Below are 12,269 nucleotides of genomic sequence, written 5' to 3' on the forward strand. Positions count from 1 at the left end.
ACTTCTTTACTGTGCTGGGTCCAGCATCCAAGAAACCCATCTGAAGCTTTTTAACTGGGTTTGAAATGTAAGGTGTATGTTTCGCCTCTCCTTTCGGTTGAATAAAATTTCTATAATCGCTGTAGCATTGATATCTTGAACAAATCTTTTTTCTTATTTGAAGAAATGCAGTGGAGAGAGGGTTATTTTTCTTCTATTTACTGATTGATTGGTTGGTTGCATTTATAATACCCCACCTTTCTCTTGGGATGTAATAATAATAATAATTGTTATCCCTCTGTATCTAGAATCGAGATCATTTGCCAGAGGAAACTGTCATTAATGTTGATCTGGATATGGATGTAAAACCACTGGGTGACCTTGGGCAAGTCACACTCTCTCAGCCTCAGAGGATGGCAATGGCAAACCTCCTCTGAAGAAACTTTGCCAGTAAAACCCCATTGCTTTCTTAATGTTTTGAATTTGGAGACCTTACCTTTCTATAGTTCCCAGCTGTAAAGTTTGGCGCCAAAAGTCTTTCAGCTGTAGAGGAACTCAATGGCAAACTCCCTCTGAACAAACTTTGCCAATAAAACCCCATTGTTTTCTTAATGCCCACATTTAGAGACCTTACCTTTCTAAACCATAGTTCCCAGAATGCCACAGTTGCAAATTTTAGCAGCTGCAAGTCGCACTCTCTCAGCCTCAGAGGAAAGCAATGGCAAAGCACCTCTGAAGGAGCGTTGCCAAGAAAACCCCATTGCTTTCTTACCACTTTGCCAAGAAAACCCCCATTGCTTTCTTAATGTTTTGAATTTGGAGACCTTACCTTTCTGGACTATAGTTCCCAGAATGCTACAGTTGCAAAGTTTGTCAGCTGCAATTCACACTCTCTCAGCCTCAGAGCAGGGCAGACCTTGCCAAGAAGACCCATGGTAGCTCTGAAAGGACTTGGAGGCACAAAAGAGCAACAACAACAACTGAATTGCAAAGGCATTTGGGACTGTATTAATAAAACAATCCCAAATAAGTTGCTGCATTGGTAAGCTTCAGCGGTGTCATGCCGCTCCTGACCTGACGGTGGCGCCAGAGGGCGCACAAAGGCTGCGGAAGAATGGAGAAGCCACTCTGGGCCTAGTGTGCGCATGCGCCAACGGTGGCGGAGGCTGCGCGGCATGGAGGGGATGACAGCGAAAAGGGGGCGGAGCCAAAGGGAAGTCCTCGGATGATGAGGGCAAGATGGCGGCGCTGGCGGTGGCTTTCCTGAGGGCCCTGAAAAGACTCTGCCGCGTCGCCCTTTTCCTCTCGCAGCTCTACGTCTTGTCCGGAAGAGGTCGGCCGAGGAAGGGGCAGGAGGCCGGGGATGAGGAGGGAAGGAGCCCGGGGAGGATTGATGGAATGAAATAATTAATTAATTAATCAATTAATTATTAATTGGGTGGCTAAGGGGGCTAATTAACATAACCCACTTATAGGGCCCCTAATTGGGGGATGATTGGCATGTATGTTATTATTGTGATATTATTATTGGCTAGCATTTATTGTCATTGATTAGCATGTATATTGTTATTATTATTATCATCATTGATTAGCATGTATATTGTTGTTGTTATTATTATTATTATTATTATTGGCTAGCTAATATAATGTAACCCACATAAGCAGCCAGTTATAGGAGCAAAATAATATAATATAACCCACATAAAAAATAAATACCATAAATAAATAAAATAATAAATAAATAATGGGACACTTATAGGGCCCCTAATTGGGGATGATTGGCATATATTATTATTATTATTATTATTATTATTATTATTATTATTATTATTGGCTAATATAATATAACCCACATAAGCAACTGCTTATAGTACCATAATAATGTAATATAACTGACATAATGGACCAGTTATAGAGCCTCAAACTGGGGGTGATTAGCATGTATGTTGTTGTTGTTGTTGTTGTTGTTATTGTTATTGGCTATCTAAGGTGACTAATGTAATATAGCCCACATAATGGGCCACTTATAAGACCATAATAGTGGCCCAGCCCTGAATTGGGGATGACATTTGTGTGAAGGAGAAGGGTCAGGGCAACTCCTTCCCCCATGAATAAGATGATGATGATGTTGTTGTTGTTGTTGATCTTGCTAATATAATTCTTTTGTCAAGGCCTTTCTGACTTAATGGCAACCCTAAGGCCACCCCTATCATGAGGTTTCCTTGGCAAGGTTTGTTCCGAGGAGGTTTGCCATTGCCTTTCCTTGAGGCTGAGAGGTCACCCAAAGGGTTTCATGGCCGAGCGGGGATTCGAACCCTGGTCTCCAGAGTCATAACCCAGCATTCAAACCACCGTACTGCACTGGCTCTCTACAATGTTACTCACTGCTTCAGAATTCCTTAGATTGCATTTGTTGTTTTTCCTCAGGGTCCTTGAGTTTGGAGCATCATCCGCCAGCCCATCTGGCAAAGGTATCCCTCGCACCTGCAAGCACTCAGATCCCAGCATCTAAAGCACCAGGTAATGATAGATTTGGGAGGGGGGTTTCAGGGGGCTCTGTGGCCATGTTCTCAAAGAGTTTATTCCTGACGTTTCACTGGCATCTGTGGCTTTGGCATCTTCAGAGAATGCTGGCATGGAAGAGAGTGGGGTATATAATATACTGTGTGACCCAGGGTTGGGAGGAGCAATTTCCATGTTAATCTGTGTATTGTTCTGTTGTTGAACGGCGAGGCCTCAGGGTGGGAGGATATGCAAGGATGATTAGTTTCTGCTTAATTAGTGATCGTTGTCTGCTATTATTATTAATTGGCTGGCTCATGTTGCTAATATAATATAAGCCACGTAATTGACCACTTATGGAGCCCCAGACGCTGCAATGGATAGCAGCTCCCTAGAACTTCAGGTATTGCTTCTACTGTGGGAGTGCTGTAGGTTTTGTTTTAATTGGGTTTTAATTCCTCAGAGACGACGTCGGTTCCCTCCTATGTGACCCGGTGCCCTAGCAATGGACTGTGCAGCCGGCTGCCTCCAGAATGCCTGTCCTGCAAAACCAACTACTCCTGCATCTACGGAAAACCAGCGATGTTTGAATGTGAAGCAAAACCCCAAGTTCACTGTGTTGTAAGTGATTTACCATCTGTCTATCAGCTATGCTTCCCCCCCTTCACTTATTGTCTTACGGAAGGAAGAGTTCCTGAAGACTCAAAATGTTGTGTATTATTTTGCTATTAAAAAGGAGTAATCTAGAACAGACTTGTCTTCTTTTGAAATTGCTCTCTTGACTAGTATGGCCGTCTTCACTTTTGAAATCTAAATAGAATCCAGTTGTTACTTCCAACAAGATTCACAGGATCAGTGGGAACTTGGTAAATCAGCAACTAAACAATTGGTCTACTTTAATTGGAACTAACATTTGGATTCTGGCCTTTGATTTCTACTGAGAACGTCACATCATCCATGGCTTAGAAAATAAGGCATTTCGTTGTCAACAGCTTCATAATATAGTTGTTCTGTTAATCTAGTGCATACATTATTCCCATACAGGATGAGGATAACAATCGTCAGAAAATCTTCATGATCAACATGACCTGCCAGTTTTGTTGGCAGCTTCCTCCAACTGATTATGTTTGTTCCAATCCTACAAACTGTAAGACGGTCTCTTGTCCACGGGAGCGATACAGCGCCAACTGCACCGTGCGGGATCATATCCACTGTTTAGGTAAACTGCATCATATGTGTATTTTGTGGGGTGAAGCATCAGCTTGTAATTCTGATTCTGTTTAGCAGTGAATCCTGGAAGTGTTGTGGTCTCTTCCTCGTCTTTCTAGTCATGTTTAAGAAATTATCATCTGTTTTTCTTTGAAGGCAATCGTACCTTTCCCAAGATGCTTTACTGCAACTGGACTGGGGGCTATAAATGGTCAACAGCCTTGGCTTTAAGGTAGGCAGATGATTATCTTGCCTTAGTTTCTCTAGGTTGCCATTATATGTGATGATGACAGCGATGATGTGAAAACTCTAGTTACCCGCTGACCTTAAAAAGTGGCTTGATTGCCTTTTCGCTGATGAATATTTCAAGGCTTATGTTCCACCGGTACTTTGATGTTCTTCACAACTTCCTGTAGCCTTCTGGGGCTGGTCTTGGCTATGAAATCCTAAAGTTCCCCAGAGAGGCTAACCTGGCATCAATTTTATTGTCTCCTCAGTACCAATTGAATATACACTTATCCCTCCATATTTGTGGCTTTGACTTTTGTGGATTTGATGTTCTCTTTGTAGCTCCTCCAGTGCAGTTCTCTGGCCAGTGTCTGCTGGACATTGACCACAGAGTTGCGCTGGAGGACCTAGAGATTCCTAAAGAGACGTCCTCTCAGGTTAAAAACATGGTCTTTTGTTATTTTGTTATTATTTGTGGTTTTTCCACATTCACAGGGGTCTTGTATGGAGGGACAAGTGTATTCTTTATTTTTCCATGCCGCTTAGATCTTTGCTTTTTATTAAGTCAATATATTTTTGTTGTTGCTGTTTTCATATTTGAAGAGTAGATATAACCATCTAAATATATTCTTTTTTTGTTTTGGACTAGACAGCTAGGGTTTCATTACGTTTGTTATTCTTCCCCGTAACATTTTCATTTGGTCCTTAAGCATGCTACCTTTTTTGAGTCTTGGGAATAGAGGGTGGGATTCTCCTTAAAGGTGTTGTTTTAATGTGAAAACAAGTGCAAAGTCCTGGATACTTTCTTTCCAGATAATCAATAGGCCTCCTAAAAGTTTTGGGGCTGGTTTTTGACATGTTCAAGTTACAGGTTCATTTGGCTGTTTTTCACCCAGGCTTAGATTGCCGCTTGACCTAAGCATGTGGTTTTTCCCCCCAGCATCACACTTGGTGGCTTTGGAGCTGACCGTTTCTATTTGGGCCAGTGGCGGGAAGGGCTGGGCAAGCTTTTCAGCTTTGGTGGCCTGGGAATCTGGACTCTCATCGATGTGCTGCTGATAGGAGTCGGCTACGTAGGACCAGCAGATGGCTCACTCTATATCTAGCCATCGATGCGAAAACCATCCGAGGTGGATCACATTGGGAGATAAACACAAGCTGGACTTCCAAAACAGACCTTAGGAGCACTTCTTGCCTATGTGCACATCTATTTAATGTACAGTATCTGTACTTGGCCTGCCTTTAACTTAAGGTAAAATAAAGAAGCGGATCATTGAACGCTGCTGCCCTGGAGTTTGTTCCTTTTGGGTTTATCAAACACACTCTCTTATTTTTTCTGTGAAAAAGTTCTTAAGTTGCACAACGAAAGCGCACCGCTGTTTCTTGGGCAGATGTAAAGTCATTCACGCTAGCAAACGTCTCTGACAAGCTTCCCAATCACACTTGTGAACACTGGCCACAGTTGGATTCCTTTGCACCTCTGCAACATAGCTAAGTATGCAGAAAAATATGCAGTGTAGGTTGTGATAAAGAATTGTGGCCATTTGTTGTTTTTCATATTCAAGGTGATAAGCTGCCCTAGTCCTAGCTGCTCAACAGACATCTACTTGGAGCATTTATTGGATCATCTAAACTGTATCTCGTTTTTAATAGTTTCAGTAACTTTATTTTCAACAGGCTTGTGGAAAATGCAAAAATGAGAAGGGCGACAATAGTCACTAAGCTGCTTGAAATCCTAATAGTTCTGGTAGAAATAATTTTCATCCTAGACTTGACATGTGGCAAGTGTTACTCTTTAAAATGAAACACCCAGTTGAACTCCTTCTCTTCGTACACTTTGGCAGTTGTGAGTCCAGAGCCTCTTGCAAATAAGTGAAGTGTGTGATGAGAACCCTGTAATGCATTATGCAGCCTATCGTTACATCATAAATGACTAACTTAATGTGTCACTTCTTCAGTTTAAAACACAGTAGTTGTTTCCCTACAGAGGTGGGAATGATGTAGCCCTCAAGAGGTCATTGGACTGCCAGACCCAGCAGCCCAGAATAGTGGTGAGCGATTCTGGGAGATGCAATCCAACAACCTCTGAAGGGTTACATGATTCCTGTCCCTGTACTTCATCATCATGCTAGAAGCACAGAGTTAGTACGTGTTATGCTTAAGATTCAGGGTTGCTGGGGGGCTTAAGGCAGTTTTAAATACACTGTTATTCCTGCCTGAAGGTAGTTTCTGTGTAGGAAGTTTCACCATCACAAAGAGCTTGTCACCACTGAGTTGGGTGGGATTCAATTTTCAGTTCAATACATATAGGATCACTATGTTGTGTGCAGGCACACATTTCTGCTGCATTCCCATCTATTTGTGCGAATAGGAAAGTAAGTGTCAATCACATGTGTTTAACTTATTTCTAAGCGTTATTGCTCAGATTGAAAATAGATGTTTCTTGCATTACATGTTATTAACCATTACAGCTCAAAATGTAACACGGTTAAAAGGCAGCAGGGGACACACATATATTCTTAAGCTCATTTTGTAAGGCAACCACACAAGTGACACAGTAACAGCCATATTTTCTCTTACTCCAGTGGCTCCCAAACCTTTGTCCTCCAGATGTTTTGGACTTCAGCTCCCAGAATTCCTGACTGTTGTCCAAAATGGCTGGGCCTTCTGGGAGTTGAAATATCCAAAACACCTGGAGGACCCAAGTTTGGGAAATCTTACTCTGTAAACCCAGAGTAAAACCCAAGTCTTACTCTGTAAACTCAAAATTATCAGTGTGTAGCATCCAATGCAAATTTGTTAATGAATTTTTGTCGACTGCTATTGAAAAGTAATATTTCTTAACAGGTGTTTCCATGAATTATTCCACAGAATAGACACTTTCAATTTTTATTTTAGGCTTGTGTCTCCTGTATCCTTTAATTACTTGCTTTTAACTTCTCAGAGTGGTGTTGGTATGTATGTTTATATGTAGAAAAGTGGGTGTTTATTATCTAGCAAGATGTCTCTTGCAAGATTCAAATTTTGTGGATTGTTGGATAACTTTGGAAGCGGAGTCTTCTGATGTAACAGACTTTAATAAATGGCATTTTGTTTCACCACGCTTGTCTTCTTTCATGTTGAACACAAATAACTACTTTACATTTAAACTGATGAAAATATCTTTATCTGACATCAGTGATGCTGTTCAGGTGTACACTAGAATTATCTGATGTAGAAGACCAACAACTTCCCCCAGTTCTCCCAGTGTGCTAGGACTAGTATTTATGTCCATGAGCTACAATACAGTCAGCCCATGGGTTCAAGCATCAACAGCTTGAAAATGTATAAATTCCAAAAAGCAAATCTTGATGTTGCCGTTGTATATAAGGGACACCATTTTATTATGCCATTGTATTTAATGGGACTTGATCATCCTTGGATTTTGGTATCCACAAGGAGTGTTGGAACCAAACCCCAGCAGATACCAAGGAGAATTTTTCTCATCCAAACACACCTCGCTCCTTATGGTCTACGCCAGTAGTTTCCCCCAAATGTATATCTAGGAATGGTTAGGTTCCTCAGAAGGTTGTCAAAGGCCCTTGAGATGATTCCTTGATTGAGTTGTAATCCAAATGATCTCAGGGGCCAAACCATAAACCGTTGCCGAGTTCACAGACTTCCTCAGTAGATGAACCAAAGCCTGAAAACCATCAGGTCTATGAATTCTGTAAAGTGGGCCCAACTGGAGTTTCCTGGAAACTTTGCAAGGATAAGAAGCTGGTGGCTCATAGACCATCGCTGCTCCATGGACCACCGTTCTTGAGTAGAAATACCTTAGAGCAGTGGTTCCCAACCTGTGGGTCGGGACCCCTTTGGGGGTCGAACAACCCTTTCACAGGGGTTGCCTAAGACCATTGGAAAACATATTTGCACATAGCAATGAAAATAATTGTGTGGTTGTGGGTCGCCACAACATGAGGAACTGTATTAAAGGGTCACGGCATTAGAAAGGTTGGGAACCACTGCCTTAGAGCCTTTCTAAGCCGAGGTTTCAACCTGGGCCATTCCTCACGCCAAGCGTGTCCCCTTCCCATGTGTAGATGTAACTCTTCTAGCCTGAAATATCAGTAAGCTAAAGCTGCAACCAAGTTCTGTGGAAGACAATACAGTGGGTCTTCAACGATGCAACAGAGGCCCATCCAGTTGTGTAGATGGAATCAAAAAACACAACCAAGAGCAGCATCTGCACTTAAGCAATGCCTTTATCACGGTGGCCAATGCAGGGAGGTTTGTATCAGAAACAACATCACTTTTCTTCCTTTTGCAATGAATCTTTGGACTGAGCAATAAAAATTTTATTATTGTTGTTACTAGTCACTTTTCTGCCTCTGTATGTATTCTCTGTTCTCTTTGTTGGATGAAGAGATATCAGTGAGCATTAAACTGAGTGCAATTATTATTCTCCCTCCCCAATGTCTTCTAGTTGGATTATTATTATTATTATTATTATTTTCTTATATCCCACCTGTCCCCAACATAGGGACTCAAGGCGACTAACAATGGTAGCACCAGTTGGGCATTTGGATCAATGCCTTTAAAACCTGTAGGAACCTCCTTTTGGATAAACATTTATAAGCTTCCTTGGAAGCTTGACTGTGATTCTGGGACTGCAAAATTCCAATTTCTAGGCAAACTGGAAGATTTTATCAGAGCTCTGTATGGACACAGCCTGACACAGGGGTTTGAGTGCTGGACCAGGGTTCGAATCCCGGCTCAGCCCTGGAAACCCACTGCAGGTGATTTGGGGCACATCACACTCTCTCATCTTCAGAGGAAGGCAATGGCAAACCTCTGAAGAAATCTTGCCGAGAAAACCTGAGGATAGGATTGCCTTAGGGTTTTCCATAAATTGGAAATCATGAACCGACAGCAACCTTCGGACTCCAGTGCCCAGAGTCCACCCACCATCATGATCACTGGGAGTTGTAGTTCTTGTGGTTATTAACCTTCAAGACCCTATTAAATGTTTTTAATTGTTAAAATTGTTTTTTTAAACTTGTACTTTGCATATTTATAGTGTTTTAGTGTGGACTCATTTAAATTTGTAAGCCGCCTTGAGTCCCTGTAATGGGAGGAAGGCGGGGTATAAATATAATATTATTATTATTATTATTAAAAAATAAATGTATTGATAAGCCATAAAAAACACAGAAGGACAAAGACAAACTATCAAACATACAAATATACAGACATACATTGAATTTGACAAACAAAATAAGAACAAACTTATACACATTATCTTTCAGTTGGTTATAAATAAGATTAGAGTAAACTTCCCAGTTGAGATCACCTTCTAGTAATTTATTATACTTGGCTCCTTATCTATAACTCAGTTTCTGAGGACACCTAAATCTTCTCCTAATACTCCTCCTTTAATTAAAGATAAGTTTGACCCTAGCTCAATAATAATAATAATAATTCAAAGACAAAGCAGTGTTAAAAGCAGCCTGCTAGTCTCAAAAGGTGCTGCTGCAAGAGCCCTTTGCAAAGATCATGGTTTGTTGTTTCTTGGCCAGGTTTGACTTTGCAAATCCCTGAGGCTGAGAGAGTGTGACTTGGACCAGTGGGGTTTCAGGGCTGAGCAAAGACACCAACCCTAGTCTTCTCTCTCCCTAAAAAAGAAAAGGACCTTGCAAAATGTCTGCTTTCTCTAGGGCATCCTTAGAGCTCTGCAATGCACTGACTGCAGAAACTGCAGATGATGCGCAATAAGTGGGGCTGCAGTGCGGACGCTGGGGCTGGGCTTAGACCCAGGAGGAGGAGAGAAGGATGGCCAGGCCTTCTGGGCGGGCCTGGCAGGCCCATGATCCCCTCCCTTCGGCTTTGGAAGCTGCAAAGACCCGGCCATGGAGGAGGAAGAGAAGGAGGAGGAGGAAGAAGAAAGGGTGCACCTAGGCTGCTTTTTCCAGCAGCTGCCCAAAGTGGTGAGATTTGCACTGAAGTCTTAGGGGGACAGGGGGATGGTGGAGAGAGGCTGGCATTGTTCCCCAAGGATTAGAGGTACCCTGACATAGTAGCACCCTGGCCCCAGACCCCCAGAGTATGGGGCTGCATGCATCACTTTTTGCAAGAGGCAATTGCAGCCTTCTGATTCCACTTTCACTGCCTTTGGTTGCATGGTGCCAGCTTCTCTTGGGATGTGCAGTTTTCTTTGCCTTCCAGCCGTTTCTGACTTGTGGCAATTCTAACCTAAACCTATCCTGGAGTTTTTTGGGCAGCATTTGTTCAAAAGGGGGTTTAGTGCCTTGGCTTTGAGGCTGAGAATGTGTGACCTACCCCAGTGGGGTCTCCATGGCTGAGTTATGGGGACCCTATTTTCTTGGAGAGGTTTATTCAGAGGGGGTTTCCCATGGCTATCCTCTGAGGCTGAGAGTGTGACTTGCCCAAGGTTTGGAGGGGGTTTGTGCCTTGGCTTTCCTCTGAGGCTGAGAGAGTGTGATTTGCCAAGTGGTAAACCCAGTGGGTTGCCATGGCTGACTTATGGGGACCTTATCTTGGGTTTTTTTGGGGGGGGTTTGACAAGGTTTGTTCAGAGCAGGGTTGCCATTGCCATCCTCTGAGGCTGAGAGAGTGTGAGTTGCCCAGGGCCACCCAGTGGGTTTCATGTCTGAGCTGGGAATTGAATCCTGGTCTCCAGAGTCATAGTCCAAGACTCAAGCCAATGTACAGCCAGCCATAGGATTCATCTGCACTGCAGGATTAATGCAGTTTGACATCACTTTAATTGCCATGGTCCTGTGCTCTGGGACTCTGGTGAGATATTTAGCCTTCTCTGTCAGAGATCTCTGGGGCCAGAAGAAACTACAGATCCAGGATTGGATCCACGGTGGTTAAAGCGGTGTCAAACCCCATCAAATTCTGCAGTGTAGATGCAACCTGGGAAAGGAATTTCAAGCTTTTAGAATAGGGGAAATGATGGTGCCATGGACAAGGGAAGCCCATAGGACCAGACAGTGACCATTCAGGCCCAGAGATTGCTGTTTTGATCCCATAAAGGCTAAGGATGGGGTCATTTTAACAGGGACGGTACCGTGTTTATTTTTTTCAAATTTCCGGACCATCCTGACATTTAATATAAATGTCCATTTTGTCCCGTTTGCAAGAAAAAATGTCCTGTTACATTGCAAAAAGGGTTTGAAGATCCCCGTTTGAAACGGTGGTTGTCAAAATAATAATAATAATAATAATAATAATAATAATAATAATAATGACATTTATTTGTATAGCGCCATAAATATGCATGTCACTTTACAGATACAATCCATTTAAGACACTAAATCCTTCTGAAGGCATACAGTCTAAGAATAATAAAACATAAAACTACACAGTAACTATAACAAATGATGCAGGTAATGTACAATCCTATAAAAACAACCAATACACATAATCAAATATAAAATTATAAAACAGCCTCAAAGTACAGTTCCAAATGCTTTAGAAAACAAGAACTAACCATACCCAATTCCCTAAGTCTCTCCTCATAGGGTTTGCTGGCTTCCAGACCTTCCACCATTTTGGTTGCACTTCTCTGGACACGCTCCGGATCCATGTATTACAATGTGAATTTCCTTCAGAATTGTGGGCATACTTGTCAAATTTGCAGATGACACCAAATTAAGAGAAGTAGCTAATACTCCAGAGGACAGGATCAAAATTCAAAATGACCTGAATAGATTAGAAAGCTGTGCCAAAGCTAACAAAATGAAATTCAACACGGAGAAATGTAAGGTATTGCACTTAGGGTGGAAAAATGAAATGCACAGATATAGGATGGTGGACACCTAGCTGAATGAAACTACGTGTGAAAGGGATCTAGGAGTCCAAGTAGACCACAAGTTGAACATGAGTCAACAGTGCGATGCGGCAGCTAAAAAGGCCAATGTGATTTTAGGCTGCATCAATAGAAGTATAGTGTCTAGATCAAGGGAAGTAATAGTGCCACTGTATTTTGCTTTGGTCAGGCCCCACCTCAAATATTGTGTCCAATTCTGGACAAAACAATCTAAAAAGGACATTGAGAAAATGGAGCGTGTCCAAAGAAGGGCAGCTAAAATGATGAAGGGTCTGGAAACCATGAAGCCCTATGAGGAACGACTTAGGGAGTTGGAGATGTTTAGCCTGGAGAAGAGAAGGTTAAGGGGTGATATGATAGCCCTGTTTAAATATTTGAAGGGATGTCATGTTGAGGAGGGAGCAAGCTTGTTTTCTGCTGCTCCAGAGACTAGGACCCGGAGCAATGGATAGAACCTAAAGGAAAAGACTAGATTCCACCTCAACATTAGAAGGAGCTTCCTGAGAGTAAGGGCTGT

General features: G+C 42.3%; 1 protein-coding gene and 1 pseudogene across 1 annotated transcript; both read left to right on the forward strand.

The window, feature by feature from the left end:
- The first annotated feature begins 1,009 nt into the window (after nucleotides 1–1,009).
- On the forward strand, nucleotides 1,010–7,019 carry TM2D3 (TM2 domain containing 3). Its single transcript, XM_042475456.1, has 6 exons — nucleotides 1,010–1,312; nucleotides 2,407–2,499; nucleotides 2,945–3,102; nucleotides 3,526–3,700; nucleotides 3,847–3,922; nucleotides 4,859–7,019. Exons 1-6 carry the CDS (start codon nucleotides 1,219–1,221, stop codon nucleotides 5,022–5,024), a joined length of 762 nt encoding a protein of 253 aa, XP_042331390.1. The 5' UTR covers nucleotides 1,010–1,218; the 3' UTR covers nucleotides 5,025–7,019.
- Nucleotides 7,020–9,789: 2,770 nt separating this feature from the next.
- The window catches only part of LOC121934015, an 8,184-nt pseudogene continuing 5,704 nt past the window's right edge, over nucleotides 9,790–12,269 (forward strand).

The sequence above is a fragment of the Sceloporus undulatus genome, chromosome 6 (assembly GCF_019175285.1).
Source record: "Sceloporus undulatus isolate JIND9_A2432 ecotype Alabama chromosome 6, SceUnd_v1.1, whole genome shotgun sequence".
Taxonomy (NCBI): Eukaryota; Metazoa; Chordata; class Lepidosauria; order Squamata; family Phrynosomatidae; genus Sceloporus; species Sceloporus undulatus.

Excerpts from the sequence above, each read along its gene's own strand:
- TM2D3 (XM_042475456.1), top strand. The coding sequence starts at position 1,219 with ATGGCGGCGCTGGCGGTGGCTTTCCTGAGGGCCCTGAAAAGACTCTGC. Across the intron at positions 2,500-2,944 it reads CCCAGCATCTAAAGCACCAG|AGACGACGTCGGTTCCCTCC; the intron begins GTAATGATAGAT and ends TTAATTCCTCAG. Across the intron at positions 3,701-3,846 it reads GGATCATATCCACTGTTTAG|GCAATCGTACCTTTCCCAAG; the intron begins GTAAACTGCATC and ends TTTTCTTTGAAG.